Here is a 21,710-nt window from a genome sequence, read left to right as displayed (position 1 = left end):
CCAGGCAGGGGTGAATGGAGAGAACAGAGCGGCTCCTTCCAGCCTCTGGGCAAGCAAAGTGCTTCCTTTTTCCAGCTCCAGGCATCGCCTTCCCTAGACACGGTTTTCTCTGTGTGTTCTCTCATTCTCTCCAGCAACAGCACAGACAGAGCTCAGACTGGCTGCGTGTGGAGTGGCCCGCAAGAGAGCAAGCCTGCTTCTGCTGTCGTCGTGCTGTGTGATCCCCGCCCAGCCCCTGCCCCTGCCCCTTTCCTCACTTTTGCCAGAGAGCTGGTGCTGCTCTTGGAGAAGCCTGCGCAAGACGAGGTGGACCACACTGATGGTCTCGTCGGCACTGTGTCCCAGCATCTTGGTCAACTGCTCCAGGTCCTTCAGGATGTGCTGCTGCAGAAAGCCTTTTGGATCCCTCACTGGAGGCTTAATGATGTTTATCAGAGCCTGTGGGGGCAACGGAACAGAGCGTTTAGCGGGATCTGGTTTGTAGAGAAGATGGTGAGCCTGTAGAGGCCATGGGGAGTGGAGCACCAGCGTAGAGGCGGAAGGCGGTTTCTAAGATGAAAACTGTGGAGTGATCCACACGTGATTCAAACAGGTGAAAGGAAGGCTAGCAAGCGGAGCAGCTGCTGGCTTTTCTGTTATTACAGTGAGATAAAGAATCTTCAGATTGTACTGTTGGCCATCTTGGTTATGCAGTGTGTTCTTTCTTCCCTAGAGCTACAATGAAGACACAGGTAAAATAATGAAGATGTCAGCCTCTCTACTCCCAGATGTGGACCAAAGACACAGAGCGTTAATTTGACGTGGATTTTATACAATCTGGGGAGTAGTTCCCCCATATACCATCATGTGCCACAGAGGGAAACATGGAGATGTGTAACCTGGATATTTCTTTGTAGACTAATGAGCTTCAAAATGCATAGATGGCAGCTAGGACTTGAGACAAAAGGACTCCCCGGGAAGAAGTGAAAGCAGGTTCTTCCTAGAGTAACTCAGCACATCATCTGGCAGCACCGGGTTATACCTGGGAACTCTGGGAAGCTCCCAGAAGCAGAGCCAAGTGAGTGAGTAGCCGGATGAGGATGAAGACCACTGGGGGCAGCCCTCGGTCACACGTCACCACGTCTCTCTGCTGCGGGTCGCCTAGCACGTGGCCGGTCTGCGTTCTGTCTGTGCTGTTGCTGGAAAGAATGAGAGAACACAGGCTGAGGCTGGCCACTTCGGCAGGCTGCACATTCTCAGCACTCGGAGTGAGGCTCACAGCTGAGAAGAGAGTTATGTCAGAAGTACTTGCTGTTCCACTAAGCCTGGACCATGATCCTAACAGTCTCTCTCACGACAGACTCGCCTGTCTGGCGGACCAGACCCCACTGCGTTCTCAGCGCCAAGTGGCTGCGCTTGTGTGGTATTGATGCTGATCCCCAGGCAGGGTGTTAGGATGCAGGCCTGGACCCGTTTTTTCCACTGAAGTCTTTGTCGGGAGAGGAGTGGTTGGGCTAAGAACAGCTAGAGTGTGGGAGGACAGTCGGCATCCTATGGGTGTCCATATTGTTCTCATTTCCCCAAAGGAAAAACTAGGATCCAAAGTCCAGCAGACAGGAGATGCAGTGTGGCAGATACTTTCAATGGCAAAACTATTAGAGGTTGGAGGACACTGTGATAGTTTCTTAAGCTGTGACTGCAGGGAACAGTCAGAATGTGAAGCCCCCATGCAGGTCCCGCTCACTCTCTGAAAGGAGCAGTTAGAGCCACACTCATCCCAGCATGGGATTGTGGGATCGGATTTGTATCTGGATTCTGAAGTCTGGTATTTCATAAGACTATGTCTCCTTCATTTTTCTCAAAAAGTAAAAAATGGAGGAAGCTAAGATTGCTGGCAAGTGAGATGGCATCTGCTGAGACAGACGGATGCCCAGGTTTTGGTCCTGCAGACATAGATGTCCCCGTGAGTTAGATCATCTGTTTATGTCATCATATTTCTAGAGGCTGCACCCAAGGCCCAAAAGGAAGACATCTGTATTCATATTAACAGGTATGAAAGTGTAGCCTGCTTTGTGTTTCAGGTCCCAGGGAGCCAACAACAGATCAGAGGCCTCCCTGCTGTGTGACTGCTGGGACTTTGGCACTGCTATTCAGTATAACACAGGTCCACGTGTACTGGAGTAATTAGTACTATCTTGAGTATCACTTTATCAGCTGGAATAAAAACACCCAACACCCCAAGGTTTGAGTACTTAGGAAATACAATCCTGACCCACATACCTGACCAGGTTAAAGCCGTCCTGAGGTCTGTGATTAATGCCTCCAATTGGCGCATGGCAGTCAATGCAGGTGCTCTGTTCCATCGGCTTGCCACACTACGGTGAAGACAGAGGGCACTTGGAACCACTTCTGGAGCAGTACCATTTTATACACAAGCGCCATCATGCAAATGAACACCTCCTTATCACTGGCGAACGTGAGCACCCTTGGATTGTCTGTTCCAGTGTGTGCTTGTTTCGGGTGGGTGGAGAGCCCATGGGGACAGGGTAGGTCCTCACTAATGTTGCACATGGGCAAATTGGAACTGTTTTTTTTTTTTTTTTTTTTTTTAATAAGTGGGACAATTTAAGCTTTATTCCCAGAGTGATACTTTATAGACAAATATATAAAATTCAACCTTCCTTTCTCATATTCAGCACTTTTTCTATTCCTCCGTCTATCACACTAGCCTGTAACACTTCATGATCTAATACCAAGAATACTAGAATAGCTTCCAAACTGACTTCCTTATATCCATTTGGACTTTTTCATATATTTATTTTTATGAGACAGAGCCTTGCTCTGTCCTCCAGGCTGGAGTGCAGTGGCACCATCACGGCTCACTACAGCCTTGACCTCCGCAGGCTCAAGCAATCCCCCTACCTTAGCCTCCCAAGTAGCCGGGACCACATGCATGCATGCATGCATGCACCACCATGCCCTGCTGATGCTTTGTGTTTTTTGTAGAGACAGGGTTTCAGTGTGTTGCCCAGGCCGGTCTCAAACTCCTGGGCTCTAGCAATCCACCTGCCTCAGCCTCCCGAAGTGCTGGGATTACAGGTGTGACCTACCACACCTGGCTTGGATTTTTTTTTTTTTTTTTTGGAGACGGAGTCTCGCTCTGTCGCCCAGGCTGGAGTGCAGTGGCCGGATCTCAGCTCACTGCAAGCTCCGCCTCCCGGCTTTACGCCATTCTCCTGCCTCAGCCTCCCGAGTAGCTGGGACTACAGGCGCCTGCCACCTCGCCCGGCTAGTTTTTTTGTATTTTTTAGTAGAGATGGGGTTTCACCGTGTTAGCCAGGATGGTCTCGATCTCCTGACCTTGTGATCCGCCCGTCTCGGCCTCCCAAAGTGCTGGGATTACAGGCTTGAGCCACCACGCCCGGCCGGACTTTTTTATTTAAAAAAGTCCAATCATATAATCTACTTCCAAAGGCTAATTTTTTCAAAATCAGATATTGTGCTACTGTATACTGAGAGTCACAGCTGATAACACACCAAACCAGTCACAGAATTTCAGAGCTGGGATCATTCTTGGATAGAATCTATTTCAGTCTCATTTCTTGGACAAGGAAGTGATTGAACCTCAGAAAAGTGTATGTATCAGTTTTTCTCCCTCTGTGTCTCTTATATATGTTATTTAAATGACATGTATCAGGCTGGGCACAGTGGCTCATAATCCCAACACTTTGGGGGGCCGAGACAGGGGGATCACTTGAGCCCAGGAGTTCAATGTTGATTGTGAGCAATGATCATGTCACTGCACTCCCGCCTGGGCAAGAGAGCCAGACACTGTCTCAACCAACTAACTAAACACCACAAATAACTACCACGTATCAGCTCAACCCACCAGCCTCTTGCTCTGCAAGTACAGATACCATGTATGGAGGGCTCTGGGCTAGATGCTTGGGAATCCAGAGAGGAAACATCAACAGTTCTTCCCCATGGCGCACAGTCTACACGAGGCTTTTTCCTTTGGCATCTGGACCACACCTCCTCTGAGGGCTAATAATGCAGCCTGTGGTCCAGGCAACACCTTGCCATTCTATCAAGAAAAGGCTCACTGAGCCCATGCTGCAGTGGCTAGAAAGAATGGCTAGCAGCAGTTCCCAACCAGTAGCAATTTTCTTTCTCAGGGGACCTTTGTCAATATCTGGTTTTAGCTGTCACACTGGGAGGAGGGGGTGCTCCTGGCATCCAGGGACTCAAGGTCAGGCATACTGCCAGACAGCCTGCAGTGCACAGGACAGCTGGCACCACAGAGCCATGTCCACAGTGCTGAGGCTGAGAAGCCCAGGGCTAGAAACCCTTAGCGCCATTGACGTTGCCCTGCTCAGAGCACCCTGGGCAGTCCTCGGTGAGCCTGTGCTCTCCTGGAAGGCCGAGAGCCTCGCTCTCCTCACCCATGATCCCCTTCCTCCAACCCAGGCGTGCACGCCACCCCTCCGACCCCATCTTAAATACCAAGACTCACCTCTCCCACAGAGCAGGGATGGCCGTTGGGACAAGCTGTGAAGAGAACAGGACGCACGTTGGCTGATGAGGTTTCACCGAATGACCCACACGGAAAAGGGAAAGCTAACTCTACTCTCGGCCTGACCAAAATATGAGAATGAGTGTCCAGAGCGCCCCACACTAATCTGTTAAATTATATGACACCTGCCTGAAGCTTAATAAATGTATGTCGTCAGTGCAAAATGTCTGAGTCTAATTTTATGAAGTAAAAAGCAATCAGAATATAGGCCACACCAGCGGTACTTTTGGAGGCGAGGTGGACAGGATTCTAGACCTTTCTATTCTCTGTGTTTGTTTTTTTTTGTCATGAGCATATTTTATAACAACTTTAAAAACTAGTTTTAAAATATTTACTCAGGCAACAGCAAAATTTACATGTCATGGGTTATATGAGTCAGTCTCCCAGTTCTATATTTCATATATTTCAGAAGAGCTATCTTTGTGTCAAAAACTTTGTTTTGTGATGGGCCTTTGAATGTGTCTCTGATGTGGTTCCCAGTCCTCCCTACTCCCAAAATGGCCTATTCCAGAAAACAGAAGTGCATCACAGAGCGCCTTTTGCACACAACAAAGAAATGAAATGGTTTGGATCATCTAGCCGGCCGAGTGCCAGCTCCTTCAAGCCATTCATCTTCTGCAGATGCCACGGGTAGAATGCAGGTGGTTTTGAACCCTGAGTCACAAACCACATGGACCCCAAGTTGAACCCACTGCTTCATAGCATCTGGACACCCTTTGAAGCTGAGAGGAGTGTGGGGTCATCCAGACCCCAACACTTACTGTACCAGTGGACTCCCTCCAGACCCTTCCACCTCCGAGCTTGAGCCAGCAAGTCTTCAGGCATGGTTGGAAGAAAAGCATGCTGAAAAACAAGAAAACAGAGATAGCGCTAGATAAGTGAGCTTGTCGCCTGGGTGCTGCTGCTCAGCAGGAGGCCTGGAGGAAGAAAGGGAACTCTGCTTTCCTTCTACTGGACTTCTGAAGCGATCTGTGAAGAAAACAGAACAGCTCCCTGTGAAATAACAAAGGGCAAGGCAAGTCTGTCACTATCTTGTGTGCTCAAGAATCAAGTGACACAAAGGCAGAGAACTGAGGAGATAAAGATGCTCAAGGGTTCCCACGGCTGCAGCTCAGTCTCTACAGTGACAAGCTCTGGGGGTGTTCCGGTGAAGGCTGATGGAATTGTGGCCTACTCTTACCGCCATGTTGGCTGGGGAGAAGGCCAGATTCTTTAGGGGTTCCAAGACTTTATTCTGTCCACACAGAAGGATGGCTGCAGCATGAATGGCCATTTCTGTCACTGTTCCCTGAAGGTGGTTGTCACTGGGGCCCGCCCTCAACAATGGCAGAGAATTGTCCACGAGTGATGTTGCAAAATGGCTGATCTCAGGAGGTGAAAGGATCTTGCATTCGCCAATGAATTTGCTCACAGCTTCACATTGCTGACAGGAAAAAAAACTTAACATTAAGATATATCAAAGAACATTGTGTGAACTGCTCTTAGGCATACACTGACACCAGATATACATCAAATATCGAGGTAAATATGGAGAAATCACCACCATTTGAGGGGGAGATTTTTCAGAGAAGAGAACTGGGCATATACAAACACAGCATCCACATATGTAAGCATTAATTTTGACATTCTATTTTGTTTTACATTATCTTTTGTTCTTGGCTTTAGTTTTCATTATAATTCTACAAGCTTTGGGTTAAACAGAAAATAGTTCCTCCACATAACAAGGTTGAAAGTCTCTATCCTAGATAAAAAAAAATTATGGCATGATTTGTGTTGATAAGTTTCATTCTATTGAATAAAGTCCCTCCAAACACTGAGACTTTGAACACAGCCCTGCAGGCGGTTACTCACCTCTGGCGTGGGGTGGAGGCTTGCATTGTGGGATCTATACAAAATAGCCACCTCTCTGAACAGTGTTAACAGGAAGTAGGCTGACTGCTGGCTTTGGGGGGTCTTGCAGGCCTGCAAAATCAAGGGTATCAAGTGAGAATTTAAAAGCTCAACAGATTTTTTTTTTTTGAGATGGAGTCTTGCTCTGTCACCCAGGCTGGAGTGCAGTGGCACGATCCCAGCTCACTGCAACCTCTGCCTCTCGGGTTCAAGCGATTCTCCTAACTCAGTCTCCCGAGTAGCTGGGACTACAGGCGCCCACCACCATGCCCAGCGAATTTTTTTTTCTTTTCTTTTAGTAGAGATGGGGTTTCACCATGTTTGCCAGGCTGGTCTGAAACTCCTGATCTTGTGATCTGCCCGCCTTGGCTTCCCAAAGTGCTGGGATTATAGGATTGAGACCCGCCCCCACCGCCCCAGCCCGTCAGATCTACCTAAGGGCCAGAGGCCCGCGAAGTTTGCCTGTGAAAAGAAAAGTGTCTCAGCCCTCAACCCACTCCTTGGGGAAGGCGCCTTTTCAACCCACCCACCGGGTAAGGAGCCTGTTCAACCCACCCCTTGGGGAAGGAGCCTTTTCCAGGCCTGGACACCTGGGGTCATGCCCCACATAGGCCATCTTCTGGCGAGCAACTTTTGGGCTACAAAGGTCCTAAAATACTCTCAGATTAAACTCAATGCATATTTAGCAGCCAGCTTAATGACAGAAGCAACGGAATCACCATCTGTTCTTCTGACTCCTTCACTGGTCTTAGAAACTTCTCCTGAGCAGAAAGAGGATTTTCTATTTCCTCTTTTCCTGGCACAGGGACTCAAAAAGGAAGCAAGACCAGACCAATTTAAAGGTTAGATTCTAAAAACATCTTTATATTTTTTAACTTCCCACACTACACCAACATATGTATTTTTATTAAACACACAAGCATATCTGAACTATGAATACATATAGATGTGAATTTGCTATTAATAGTTGTGTCAGCATCTTTGTTTTCCAGCAGGGTCTCAAAGGAAGTAATGGACATAAATCAAAAGATGCTGCTGATGGCCTTGGCAGATCAGCAAGACACAGCAAATCTGTCAACCCAGCTCAGCTGCCGTAGCTGTCCTGTTCCAGCCACTGGTTCACACACACCGGACAGGTGCACCCTGGAGGCCGTGGGCACGTGACTTCCAATACAGTGTCACATGATGGGCCACGTCAGTGGTCCACCACCCTGCATCATTTGACATAAACCAGGGAACACGCAGGCCCCAAGGGATGCCACCTGGTATCAGAGAGAAGCCACGGGCCCACCCTACCTTCAGAGCAGTCTCAATGCCCAGCGGCTTGCACTCGAGGACAGCTTTGGCCACAGCATCACGGAGAGCCTTGTATTCATCGCCGTACACCAGGTACCTATCCATCTGGCCTGGGTGGTCCTTCTGCAGCCCCAGGAATACAGGGGTTAGTTGGGGGTGAACGATGGGAGGAATGTTTTGCAAAGAACCGTATTAATGGGTGCAGGAACCTGGTGATCGATCATTCGAGGTTTAAAGGCAGCCGAGCTGGGATTCCCCGACCTGGCCTGAGGCAGGAGTCTGGTGCCGTCTTCACAGGGAGCTTCCTCTGCAGTAGAGGAAGAGGCACGAGTGCAGGGAACGCCTGCCGATGGCAGTGCTACCTGGGGAGGTGCTTGCTTCTTCCATTCATGGCATCGCACCACACGCCTGAGGCCGGGTGGCTCAAGTCATGTCAACTCTAAACCCCAGGTGGTCAAACAATGCCAGGGTTCTTAGTACCATTTTTGTATCCCCAGGACAGTAAGAATTTGTTAATTTCTGGGCATCTGGAAAGGACCACTGAGAGGCTTTGAAGCCTTTTTTTGTTTTTGTTTTTTTGGGACAGAGCCTCACTCTGTCGCCCAGGCTGGAGTACAGTGGTGCAGTCTCAGCTCACTGCAACCTCTGCCTCCCAGATTCGAGCAATTATCCTGCCTCAGCCTCCCAAGTAGCTGGGATTACAAGCACCCACCACCACATCCAGCTAATTTTTTTTTTTTAAGTAGAGACGAAGTTTCACCATGTTGGCCAGGCTGGTCTTGACGAACTCCTGACCTCAAGTGATCTGCCCACCTCGGCCTCCCAAAGTGCTGGAATTTCAGGTGTGAGCCACTGCGCCCAACCTAGCCTTGAAGCCTCTTATGTGATTATATTCCTAGTTCTTGCTCTTGCCTGTCTCTTGCCTGCCAGAGGTAAAAAGGTCACACCTTGCAAGCTAAACTACATTTAAGTTCAGCTTAAATGTAGCTGAACTTTTGTGGCCTTTAGTGCCACAAAACGTTCTACTTTCCTTGAAATTCAATGAGAAGTGATGCCTAAGAAGCTCTGAGGTGAGTGCCCTTACCTTGGCCCTACAGCAGGTGGTGTAACATGATCATAAGCTGGGGCAAATCAGCTAAAGCACAGACACAAAGGACTAGACAGACAAGCGCAGGTTTCTTTCCTGGCTCTGGGGATGCCGAGGGCAGGCAGAATGCAGAAGCAGTGGCACCATCCCTGGGTGTGAGGGTGGGGTGTGGGGGTGTGTTGGTGGGTGGTGTGAGGGTGGGGTGGGGTGTGGGTTTGGGGTGTATAGGGCTCTGGGGGTGCATGTTTGTGGGCTGCCGGGCCCCACTTCTCACCTGCTGCTCAATGACTTGCTTGGGGAACACCCACTGGCACGGATGGCCGGGCTTGGAGAGGCCCTGCACGAACTCCATCCCCCGCTGGCTGCTGAGCTTCCGCACCAGGTACACCCGGTGCCAGTCGTTTTCCACCCGGGTACAGAAGTGCTTGACTTGCCGCAGGTAGCACTGCTTCTCCTCAGCCATCCCTGAGAGGCCAACGAGAAAGTGAGTGAGCAGCTGGTGACTTAGGGCATTTATTGTAGGACACAAGGCCAACCAGAGGGCACAGGACCTACCCACAGGCATTCACAGAAACACGTCCAGAGGAGAGGGGACGTGGAAAAGCCCAGTCATAGTCTATTCTAAGAACTAGTTTCCCATACTTCCTGAATTTCTAAATGACGGAGTCTTTAAACCCAAAGTGTAAAGCAAGGCAGAGAAGACTTGCCTGGGCCTCCCACAGGCTGCGAGAGGAAATCTGAAGCTCTGTCCAGGCAGAGGCGGATCCGGGCCACCTCTTGCAGGTATTCAACTGAGGCCTCGTTGGCCGGCTCTCGGCCACGTCTTACTGGAGAATACGTGTTAAGGAAACGACCTTCCTCTCTTAGGTGGTTCAGTTCATCATTTCTGGAGCAAGCACTGGTCTTCTCACGTATTGAATCCTGAGGAACAAGCAACAAGAAAGAAAAGGATATTATTCTTTTCAACATGGACGCCCCAAGCTTCTACAGTTGCCAGTGTGACTGTGGAAAATGAAGGAAAGGAGGATAAAGAATGTTGTTGTAGGTTTCAGTGTAAATTTCTTGACTCACGGAAACCTAATATCCCTTTTTATTTTAAGGGCAAGAAGGAGGGGAAAAGTGAGGGGAAAAATTTTTTTCCTCACAGGAAAATAATTATATAATCTAATTTATGTACATTGTGAAAATTTTGGATATAAAAATATGAAGATAAAAAAAATCCACAATGTCCCCACTCAGTGATAACCACTGTTAACTTTGGTGGTATATTCTCCTAGACTTCTGTTTTGTATGTATATGCACATAAATGCCAATATATACATTGCTGAAGGCAGAAGCAGTGTCTTGGAAACCTTTCTTCTTTTCTGCAAGGAACAGAGCATTTGTTAATTATACTGACTAAAATTATATTCTGTAAATTTTAAACCATGTGGTTCAGTTTCCAAAAGAAATTCAGGGAAGAGAGAGTTCGCTTACCTCCAGGCAGTTGATGAAGAGCATGTACAGTTCAGTTTTATCTTCAATTATGAATGCTTTCTTTTTTAACAGGGTCAAGTAATCCTGAATATAATCTTTTACATCATCGAAGCTGCAGAAAGAGAAATATTATTCCTGGCTCTCTCAGATCTGGAGACACACCGTACTAAAAAAAGAGCATCTATCTATCACTCATCTGTCCTGTGTGTGTGTGTATAAACATACATACATATATGTAGTTTCTAAGATTTTATGGAAAACCTTTTAGCATAATACTGGAGGAGTATAAAACTCACATTTTAGACCAGCTGTCCTCAAACTTTGGTTTCAGGACCCTTTTATAGTCTTAAAAATTGAGAACCTCAAAGAGCTTTTATGTGAGTTATATTATCAATATGTACGATAGGAATTATGAGACATTAAAAACAGAAGGTTTCAAAAATATACATTCATTTAAAATAACAGAAAAGCTGTTACATGTTAAGTAACATTTAACATATTTTCCAAAACATGAATCAGTGAGAAGAGTGGCTTGGTCTTCCATTCCTGCACTGGCCCTGAGGCCTGGCTCCTGGAAGTCAGCGGCCTGCCTGCCCTGCTTCTGCTCCCCGTCGCTGCGCCATATCGGAGAATATGAGGAAAATCTGTCCTCATACACTCGGAATAGTATGGAACATTTTAATAGTTTTTGCAGATCATTGTGGATATTATTCCTTAATGCTGTGGCAACAGTGATAAATGGTCATGTCTAAAGGTTAATTGCAGTGTGGAGCCTAAAACTGTATCAATGCATTTTTCAGTCAATTACGTTAAAATCAAAAAGTCTGCCCATACTTTAAATAGAATTTTTTTCTTTTTGACCCACAGATTTCGTGACATCAAGCATTGGTCATTTGGAAAATACTGCTTCACTGGGCTGTGCAAGTCTTGTAAAGGTTGACACATTTTTATTCTGCGTTTTAAAAAAAATCCATATTCATTAATATCACCACAAATTGCACCAAAATATCTTTAAGTATTTGAAAGCTCACAGGCTCATAGTGAAGAATATAAGCTTTTCAGAATTTCAATTTCAGCTTAAAAGCTTGAATGTTATCATCACCAACCAACATTGTCAGTTGTTTGGCTGAGGCCGGCTCGCTTTGCTGATTTCCAGGAGAGGCCTACCCAGCCCTGGACACCTGCATCGTGTGCATCCTTCCTCCCGGCACGAGTGGCGGTCCGTGAACACAGCAGCCGGCTGATAACTCAGGGCTTGTCATGAGTGATTTTCTGCGAGGCAGCTGTCTACTGCAGTGTGTAGTGGGAGTGTTTGCTGTGTGCTTCCCATTTCCACAAAACATTAAGAAATCAAATCCTCAAGAGTCAAGATTTAGTAAAACGAATGAAACTGGCATGAAGAAGAAAACCACGTGTGCATGGCGGTGAAGAAAACAATGTCTGCAGCTGCTGCGTCTTCACGTGAGGGGCCAGCAGTTTCACTTACCACCGCTTTTGTAAGATCATAAGCATCAACATGTTTTTTAAAAAGGGCAATTTTATCTTAGTAATCTAATTTTTAAAATAGTTTTAACCTCAGAGACCCACCTCACACCCAAGGGTCCATACCAACACTTTGAGAACTGCAATATTAGATCAATACAAGTACCACAGGTGATACTATTCTTGGATGTCAACATCCTTTCACAAGGAAATAGAGCCCATGGTCAGGGGAATAGAAACTTAGAAGACATCTAGGACATTCAGGGTGAGCAGGATTCTAAGCTACCATCCGAAAAATCAGAAAGCTGGACCACTGTGGAACCAGGCTCAGCCCACAGATTCTGCCCTCTTGAGTTCTGTGTCCTTCACACCACCGTGGTCCCTTCACGGCACTGTTGGCTTCTTGCTAGATGTGTGCTTGTGGGAATACTAAACTCATGTGCCTACATGTGACAATGTCAGAATAACAGCCAGTACAAGTAACCAGGTCGTTCCTCACCGAAAAAGCTCCCCAAGATCACGTACTACCTACTAGTCACGACAAGAAGACTTGGTAACAAAGAGAACGCCGCAATGAAGAGAAAAAGCCAGGGCTTTCTAGAAGCAAGTCTCCATGTTGTTCTTACCTGTACTTCAAAAGCAGTTTCAGTATCACTGAGCGGATGACAGGAGTCTTATCCACCACATCATTGAATGGTGAGAGAGATTTTGTGTGTTCACGGCGTCCTTAAACGAGAAAGAGAAAGGCAGCTCACTGCATGAGACATGCAGAAGTGAGATGAAGAAGTGAGCTGCTAGGTTTACAGGAAGAAAGCAACCTACTCTGGGGAGCGTCTCTTAAGAGCTCCTTTTGGACGAAGAGGAGAGAGAGCAGGCTCTCAATCACTTCCTTCTCAGGCGGAGCGTTGTCCTTGAAGCACATGGTGGACACCAGGTCTACGAAGAAGCTGTTGCACATCTGCCGGAAGCGGGCATGCTTTTCAATGACTTCCCTTAGAACACGAGAAAGAGAAGACAGGTGGATGGTGTTTCCCAAATGCCTCCTTACAGAAGGACTTGAGATTTCACAGCATTTCACCTTTTTTTTTTTTTTTTTTTTTTGAGATGGAGTTTCACTCGTTGCCCAGGCTGGAGTGCAGTGGCGTGATCTCGGCTCACTGCAACCTCCACCTCCCAGGTTCAAGTGATTCTCCTGCCTTAGCCTCCCAAGTAGCTGGGATCACAGGCATGCACCACCACACCTGATTAATTTTGTATTTTTAGTAGAGATGGGTTTCACCATGTTGGCCAGGCTGGTTTTGAACTCTTGACCTCAGGTGATCCACATGCCTCGGCCTCCCAGAGTGTTGAGATTACAGGCGTGAGCCACCACGCCTGGCCAGCATTTCACTTTTAAATTGAAAGATTCAAGTCACTCCTCTCACCCGTTAGAGCTAGTCTTCAACATTTCAACAGATGATATTTAGATGCATCCCTTTCTAGAAACACTTTGATCATTTGGACCAGCCAACAGTACCCTTCAATATCGCAAAGTATGTCAACCCATCCACTGGGCTTGCCTGGTGCTCCACTTATAGGAGGCCTGAGAAGGGAGGGAAGGGGAAGGAAAGAAAACCAACCACTCACAGAGCAGGGCTGAGGCCTGCTGACTCCAGAGAGGTAGAGCTGCTTTTAACCACCTCCAAAAAGCTAGACAAGGAGTGGGTTGGTTCTCAGGTCAGTAACTGTGAATGATACTGATGCATTAAGACCAGTGGTGTCAGCCAGGTGTGGTGGTTCACGCCTGTAATCCCAGCACTTTGGGAGGCCAAGGCGTGTGGATCACCTGAGGTCAGGAGTTCAAGACCAGCCTGGCCAACATGGTGAAACCCCGTCTCTACTAAAAATACAAAAATTAGCTGGGCATGGTGGTGCGTGCCTGTAATCCCAGCTACTTGGGAGGCTGAGGCAGGAGAATTGCCTGAACCTAGGAGGTAAAGGTAGCAGTGAGCCGAGATCATGCCACTGCACTCCAGCCTGGGCAAGAGAGTGAGACTCTTTATCTCCAAAAAAAAAAAGTGGCATCTAAATTCCTTGGGCCTCTGGTGGGGACCTCTGTTATGACTTTCTGGCTTAGTTCCTCTGTATTTGCTATTTCTCAAATCTATATGTATATGTCTTGGGGAAGAATAATCTTGAGATACTAGATATTTATGAAAGTACATACAGTGGCATCTCTTTTGATAGTTCTCTGAGGTCAGGTTTTCTACCAAATGAAGGTTAATAGAGTTCATATTTCTGAATATTGTGTTTGCCAAAAAAGGAAAATAAAAAAAAAAGGATGCTTTCTTGAAAGAAGGGGTGTTTTACCTGTGCCTTTGGGAAACAGTTGGAGAGAATGTGTCTGGCAAGTCAGTTAAACAGTAGGGGCACATCATCTGCCCTGGGGCAAACCAGGCCCTGAGGCAGCGCAGGCAGTACACGTGGTCACAGGGCAGACAGACGGGGTCCTGTGCGTCTCCCAGGCAGATGGGGCACGGCTGGACCCCAAACCTAGAATCCAAGAAGGGCAGTCAGTTCTGAAGCAGAGAAACTGGCCAGAAGAAGTGAAAACCACGAAAGGTTCAGAATTCTCGCCTTCACGGATCCAAACCTAAGGTCTCACCTGCTGAGGGTCTTGCTGGCTCTCTCCTTGCATTCACAGAGGGTGCTCATCACGGCCTCAAAAGGCCTGTGCGTCTTGACGTCGGAGTTCTCTCGAAGACACTGAAGAAAGGCAGTGACAGGAGTCATTAGCAGTGGGGAGGGCTGAGGGCAGCCAGGGGCCAGGTCAGGCAACAGAGGGAACACCACATTCTGAGTCAGGGCTGTGACGTATGCCGCATGCGTGTGAGGTGCGAGACCTTTGTGATTCTGTGTTTAGCACTTGAACTCTGAATGCCCTTTTTGTGATTATGCTGCTTGTCAGGGAACTACATTCTCAAGTTACGATTTTCCCTCTTCTTTTTCTTTTAAGGTCTCCTCCCCTCCCACTATTAAGAGATTTCATACTCTAAGTAATAATAATGACCATCTGTATACCCCCCACCAAGCTTTAAGAAATCTCAGCATTTTTTGAATATTTGCTTTAGATCATTTTGTAAACATTTTTAATTTTTTAAAATTTTCTTTCAGCCTCCCAAGCTGCTGGGATAATTTTTTTTTTTTTAGAGAAACAAAACATTATACATAATTACAATTTCACATCCCTCCCTCCCTCTCCAGAGGTATCTACATTTCTAGATTTCTACTGTTAGGATAACTGTAAGCATGTCTTAACATGGGGTTGAATGTTATTTTGAATGTTTTAAAACTTGGTATCAATGATACCACACTGTATTGAGGCTTCTGAAACTCATTCTCTTCATGATACCTTAGGTCCAGATCACTCCCGTACCCACGGATGAAGATACCAGTTATCCGTCTGCTGGTTAATGGGCATTTAGATTTTTTCCAATTCCTGACAGTCCTGTATTCAACATTCTTGCATATGTCTGAGAGCGAATAAGTTTCTCTAGGATATAGTTGGAAGCGGAAACACTGTTTTTTAGGCAACATACATTTTCAAAGGCAATACACATCATCACTGTACAAGACAGTTTAATGGCTGTGCTTACGGAATTTGATAGGCAGGCATGATGTTGGTATAGACATCTTAATATTATGTCTACCTTGGGCATTGTGAGCTCAAGGAGAGTACCTTTCTGTTCCAAGCTTGACAACAGTATTTCTTTCTAAATAATTTTATTAAATGCTTTCTCTCTACATTTTGAAATGATCATTTAGAGTTTATCTTTTAATTTATACAACTGATAACATTTACAGATTTTTTTCTTTATTTCGAGCCATCCTTGAATTCCTGGGATAAATCTTACTTGGAAGTGATGTGTGTATTTTCAATATCCTAATAACTTTGTCAGTCAACAACCCAATTCAAAAATGGGCAAAGGACTTGAATGGACATTTCTCCAGAGAAGACAGCAAACACCCAACAAGCATATGAAGGATGCTCACCATAACTAGTCATTAGGGAAATGCAAATAAAAACCACAATGAGTTATCACTGTGGCCATCATGAAAAAATCAGATAGTAACAGGTGTTGGCCATGATGTGGAGAAATTCAGACCCTGGTGCATGGCTGGTGGGGATGTAAGATGCTGCAGTCACTGTGGAAAATAATACAGTGCTTCTTCATAAAGTTAAACATAGAGTTATCAAATGATCCAGGAATTCCTCTTCAAGGTATATGTCCAAAAGAACTAAAAGCCAGGCATGCCTGCAGTCCCACCCATGCCATCCTGCAGCAGTTCCATCAACAACTTCCTGCCCGGCTGAGGGAGCCAGCCTCATGGTGAAGGGCAGGGCTTTCCCCCAAGCCTCTTGTTTCAAATGGTCCCAAGGGGCTGCCCTTCAGCTGGGGCTGGGGAGGGATACAAGTCAGGCTTCCAGCATGAAAACTAATGAGGTAAGGTCTTTGGCTGTGGTTACTTGCACAGAGATCTGACTGGAAGGAAATAAACCAGAAACCCAGTAAGTTTCTGAGGCCATTTTTATCACCAAAAAAACCTCCCCATGGTCCTAACCTCCTAAATCCTGTGAGGTGTGCGCAGGCAGGGGTCAGCTCCTTTACCTTCGGGTTTATGGGCACCTGGCCCTTAGGACCCACGCTGGACCTGGCTGAAAGCCCTGTGCATCTCCCGGAGGTCCGGGACGTGATGAGACTTGGAGAGGCTGCATGCTGTGTGGGTGTGGGGAAAGGGCGGCATGGGGGCCACCGGCTGTGTCCTATGACCCTTTCTCCACCTTTTCCTTTAGCAAAGGAACTCCAAGTTCCACCTGGCACATGACCACGCCACGAAAAACTCCTCAGCTTCTTGCAGCTCGGTAAGGCTGAGTGCCCAAGTTGAGGATCATGAGACATGAGCTGGCGTGGTGTGTGTGTGTCCGTGGTTGGGCTCTTAAGGAAAACGGCCTGTCTTCCACCTCCCCTGCTTTTTGTCCCACAGGCTGTGACGCCAGGCACAGGGTGGAAGCTGAACATTAGGGACACCAAAGGGACAAGACAGAAGGAGCTTGGGCACCTGACTCTGTGCCAGTCTCCCGGAGCTGGTACTTTAGCCTTGGGCTGCTCACACCTGTCCTGGGTGGGAAATCAGCTGATACTGTGTCTCAGTCGCTGATGTTCTGATAGGTCAGAGTCGACACATCCAGCATCTGTGCTGGCCTTTTAGTAAACCTTCCTGTGCTCCAAACATCGGACAGCCAGCGCTGCCTCTTCCAGACCCCCTGGCAGTGAGGGCTCTGGATGCGCTCACGTGAAGGTCACGGGTGCAGGTGAGGCAGAGGCAGAGGGAGAGGCAGAGGCTGTGTCTGGCTGAGTGGCTGTTGGTGCTGGACACCACTGCATGGCCACAGAGGTGCATCACTGTAGGGTCACAGGCTTTTTTCTGCAGGAGACCACCCCACATTAGTAGCTTTATGAAGGGCATGGTGGTTTCCCGTTCCTTGGTTCTGTTGACAGCACTGTTTTGAAGACCCCAACCCCAGTGGCATTCTCTGACATCCTTGTCTCCATGACTGTGACAATGGTAACAGCTCCCACAGGCGGCCGGGTAGTGGTCTGTTCTGGGATCACTCCGAAGGCCAGGTTATCCCTCCCAAAGGTTTCACAAGCATGTTCCCTGTGTCAGCCCCTTTCTGCACACAGTTCCTGGAATCGCTTCTAAATGACACACTCTGACTTAGCAATCAGCAGAGGGTAAATAATTAAACAATTAAACATGGAAAATATAATGGCTTAGTGATGAAATCACCTTCCTTTGCACATCTAGACAAAATGGTCAGAGCCAAAAGAGCATCTCCTGGCTGCGGGTCAGTGTCAGCGCTGTTCTTCCTTCTGGAAAAGGGTGGATCCATACGTGTGCTGAGGCCAGCCCAGGTACTCACCTTGTCTAGTAAGAAGACGTGCTCGGTAACCAGCCTGCATAACTCGGGGACCCGGCTCTCGGTTCCTAGGAGCACATGCTCCACAAAGAGTGCGGTGGAGAAAATCCGACTCCACTGGGCTCTGTCAAAAGAGGGCGTCACTCACTCAGCTCCCACCAAGGAACCCAAAAGTAAAACGAGGAGTGAGACGGGAGAAGAGATGAGGACCCGGGGTCCAGGCCCGGCGGCTAGGATTACAAGCAAGCCCTATGTGACACACTTCCTGGCCCGCCCCCAGCTCGCACCCTCAGACGCTCAGCTGGGACTTGGTGTCCCACCCGATGCCTCTGCACGGGGTACTGCCACAACCTGCTCACTGCACGGTCCTGCGCCTGCCAAGTCCCACCTCGCCTTGACAGCCCCTCACAGGAACTGTCTCCTTAGGGAAGTGGACTCTGGCCCTGAGGGCCTGTCCTGCTCCGTGCGCCTCCCTGCGCTGGGTGTCCTTTCTATCACAGCATTCCTCACACGGTGTCACAGTATCCCACTTGTCTTTCTACAGCCTCAGTACACAGTGAGCTCCCTGAATGCACAGCTGCCTCTCGTGTCTCCAGCACCCTAATGGGATGCCTGGCACTCACTAAGGGTTCGGCAAACGTGGAGTGAGGACAGAGCCCCTCCCACGGCTGGAGCACCTGCCAGTCTTTCTCACGGACATGCCTGGCACTTGGCAGGCTCCTGGTGAGCACGTGCCAGATGAAGCAGTGTGTGAGGGCTCCTGGGTCTCACCTGACTTCCCTGATGACAGCCTGGGCCAGGCTCCCACTGCCTTGCATGTGCCCGTCAGAGCAGATGAGCTCCAGTGGCATAGAAAGATTCTTCACCAACTGTAGCCACGCCTGGGGACTGGGCTTCAGGGTGTCTCTCGTCAGCATCTCCGTGCAGGCCATCGCGGCAAATGCGTCCAGGGTCTGGGGAGACAGACGGCAGGGCGTGGCTGAGCGTTGCCCTCCCCACCAGCCCACCAGAGGCCCTGGCTGTTAGCTGCGTGTGTACTTGTGTCCCAGGCTTGCATTTGAATCTTTCATTGTCTAGGATGTGGGAAGCATCAGCGAGATGTGTTCTTAACATCTCTGAATTAAGCTGAGGTACGTGCCTTGTGAAGAAATCTCCCACTAGGAACACAGCCCCCAAAGCTCTCCATTCCGAGGGGAGTTGGAAGCACCCCGCGGCTTGCTCAGGGCAGGCGGAGGAGGGCCATACCATCTCACATCCAGCCAGCTCATGGTTCCGAGGGGCTTCCGTCAGGCTGTGGAGAACCTGAGGGTAGATGGTCAGGATCCTGGAGAAGTTCTGCAGCCGGCTTCTGAAACGCTGGTAGGCAAGGTGCACCCACGGTAAGGAAACCTCTTCCTCGGGCGCTTCTGACGCCGCTTTCAGTTCCCTAATGCAGGACCACAGAGCCATCTGCAGAAACTGGGATTCAAAAAAGCTTTTAGAATATATTTTTAAATTACAAAAATGGTATGGTTTCCCCGTGGAAAATCAGAACTATTGGAAAACCATAAAAGACGATATTAGAAACCATGCATGCTATTCTGTCTCGTTTGCTTCTGTCCAATTTTCTATCTGCCTCTCCTCCCACGTTAAGGTCACTGTGTCTTCCGGGCTTTTTACCACTGAACGTGACATCATGAACTTCCTCTGTGACTGAGTATACTTGTATACTTGAAAAACATGGTTTTAACAGCAGCTCAATAACCCATCCTATGGCCATACTTTAATTTGCCCATCTTGTATTTCTGGACAATTAAATTATTTTTAGAAGCAAAGCTGAAAAGGACATCCCTGTAACCAAATATTTGTCCACGTCTCCAGGAGTTTCCTCAGGACAGAGTCAGCAGTTCAGATCAGATGAGGTTCTCAACTGCTCTGCCAGGCAGCCCTGCAGGGCGCCCGCTGTGCACACCACTGTCAGCCGCGTGGCCTGGCCCTGGCCCGCCCTTTGCAGCACTGGCCAGCAGCTGTCCTTTTTTAAAAACAGCTTTGCAAAATGAATACAGAAACATGATATCTAAAAACTGTTGTGTTGATTTGCTATTATTAGTAAGGCTAAGCAATTTTTCAAATGTTTCCTGGATGTTGATATGCTTAATGATATGATTACAAAATTGCTGTTTTATAATGTTTACCCATTTTTTAAAACTTAGGGTATTTTCTTATTGATTCCTAAGAATATTAACCTGTAGTCATATTGGCTGTAAGGATGTTCTTCAGTTGTCACTTTCCTTTTTTATGTACTGAAGTTTAAAATTTTTTAGGTAGTCAAAAGTGTGACTTTCGATTGAATTTCACTTATTTGTTCTCACCCTGTGGAGTTCATTACATATTTACCTTAATTTTCTCAAGAGAAATTTAACATTTAAAAAGAAGACATGTCAGGGAAATTGGAGGTCTTCTCGTGTTCCCGGAGAGCTCTGTCTTTTAGGAGCCCCTGGGTGGTGGGCTGAGGGTGCAGCACTGAACATTGAAAGGAGACTGGACGGCCCCTTCACCCACCAGCGCCCTTCGCAGACCATGTTCTGTTCCCAGACTTCACAGCAGCAGCTCCAGGCAGCTGGAGAAACGTCCTGTGTCTGCATCCAGGCCCCATCGTGCACGCTCTACACCTGACCCTTAGCCAGTATCTAAACATCTACCTCTAACTCCTCCTCCGTTGCCACACGCATGGTCAAGAGAATGAAGTCCTTCGAGTAACACTGAAGAAGTTCCTGCTGCGGCTCTCCATGGAGCTGGGCGAGAAACCTGCCCAGAGGAGTCTGCTGAAAGATGTCCACGAACTTCTTTGGCAGTCCTGCAGAGAGGAAACCAAGGAGTGGCCTGGAGTGCGTCTAAGTCATGACACTCCCGTGCCTCCAGGTTGCTCTGGAGTGAAGGGGAATAGGGGACGCCTTGTCGAATGGGAGCTCGTAGACAAAAGGGCACCAACTGCCTGATTTTGTAGGGAACTGAAGGAATAGTCACTGTCTAGACATTTAGGATATTTTTCTTTTTCTTTTTTTTTGGAGATGGAGTCTCACTCTGTTGCCCAGGCTAGAGTGCAGTAGATAGCATGATCTCTGCTCCCTGCAACCTCCGCCTCCCAGGTTCAAGTGATTCTCCTGCCTCAGCCTACCAAGTAGCTGGGATTACAGGCGCGCACCACCACACCCAGCTAATTTTTTGTATTTTTAGTAGAGGTGGTGTTTCGCCATGTTGGTCAGGCTGGTCTCGAACTCCTGACCTCGGGTGATCCGCCAGCCTTGGCCTCCCAAAGTATTGTGAACCACTGCGTCTGGCCTAGGATATTTTTCCAGTGGAATAAAATAAGAGAAGGTGGAAGCCGTGTCAAATTCAAGTCAGAAACAGCCAAAGAGAAAAACCTGAGATAAGACTGAGTTGTATGTTGCATGGCTATAGGTCACAGCATGTTTCAGGAACCCCCAGGTCCAAGTAAATCAGGAACGAGTGGGCTGCTCTTCAGGGGCTGGCCTTACAGACCATGCAAGCTGGAAAGATCTGGCTTCTAGTGGGCGGGGTGCGGCCCCTAATTCGCATGCTGTCATAGAAAAGCAGGGTCAGTGGGGTATTGTCCTGAGAAAAGAATATGCTCATGAGGAGAGAGACTGCTTTGAGTTTGTTCAGAAAAAGTGGCAGAATGGTAACCTAGTAAAAAGGCCACCTTGAGTCTTCCGAGTGGTCAATAAGTAAACATGGAAGAGATTACTGCATGTATGAAAGACGGCTTTTGCAAAAGTGTTGCGTTGTCCTTGGTTTTTCTGGACTATGGCAAACCCTCTGGCATCTGGCAGCAGAGTCCAGCACTGTGTCTGGGCTGTGACTCCTGATGGGGCAGCTGGGAGTAGGGGATACTCCAGGCGCTCGTGCCTTCTGAGAACGCCTGCCCTGGGGGCATCTCCTGAGTCCAGTGCCCCAGTCTGAGA

At 47.9% G+C, this 21,710-nt stretch overlaps 1 protein-coding gene across 1 annotated transcript in view; it reads right to left on the bottom strand.

Moving 5' to 3' along the window:
- The window catches only part of LOC101021715 (E3 ubiquitin-protein ligase RNF213), a 101,596-nt gene that overhangs the window by 12,582 nt on the left and 67,304 nt on the right, over window positions 1-21,710 (bottom strand). The window contains exons 32-50 of the mRNA XM_021928097.2: window positions 20,427-20,581; window positions 18,991-19,203; window positions 18,517-18,698; window positions 17,749-17,869; window positions 14,428-14,528; window positions 14,133-14,315; window positions 12,606-12,775; window positions 12,410-12,509; window positions 10,302-10,413; window positions 9,533-9,746; window positions 9,100-9,290; window positions 7,739-7,861; window positions 6,404-6,514; window positions 5,733-5,975; window positions 5,314-5,395; window positions 4,493-4,527; window positions 2,260-2,354; window positions 1,022-1,178; window positions 258-438 (exon numbers count right to left, since the gene is read on the bottom strand). Coding sequence (XP_021783789.2) covers window positions 258-438; window positions 1,022-1,178; window positions 2,260-2,354; window positions 4,493-4,527; window positions 5,314-5,395; window positions 5,733-5,975; window positions 6,404-6,514; window positions 7,739-7,861; window positions 9,100-9,290; window positions 9,533-9,746; window positions 10,302-10,413; window positions 12,410-12,509; window positions 12,606-12,775; window positions 14,133-14,315; window positions 14,428-14,528; window positions 17,749-17,869; window positions 18,517-18,698; window positions 18,991-19,203; window positions 20,427-20,581 — 2,769 coding nt within the window. The remainder of the gene's footprint in view (window positions 1-257; window positions 439-1,021; window positions 1,179-2,259; window positions 2,355-4,492; window positions 4,528-5,313; window positions 5,396-5,732; window positions 5,976-6,403; window positions 6,515-7,738; window positions 7,862-9,099; window positions 9,291-9,532; window positions 9,747-10,301; window positions 10,414-12,409; window positions 12,510-12,605; window positions 12,776-14,132; window positions 14,316-14,427; window positions 14,529-17,748; window positions 17,870-18,516; window positions 18,699-18,990; window positions 19,204-20,426; window positions 20,582-21,710) is intronic.

This window comes from Papio anubis, chromosome 17 (assembly GCF_008728515.1).
Source record: "Papio anubis isolate 15944 chromosome 17, Panubis1.0, whole genome shotgun sequence".
Classification (NCBI taxonomy): domain Eukaryota; kingdom Metazoa; phylum Chordata; class Mammalia; order Primates; family Cercopithecidae; genus Papio; species Papio anubis.
This window is presented reverse-complemented; position numbering and strand designations above follow the sequence as displayed.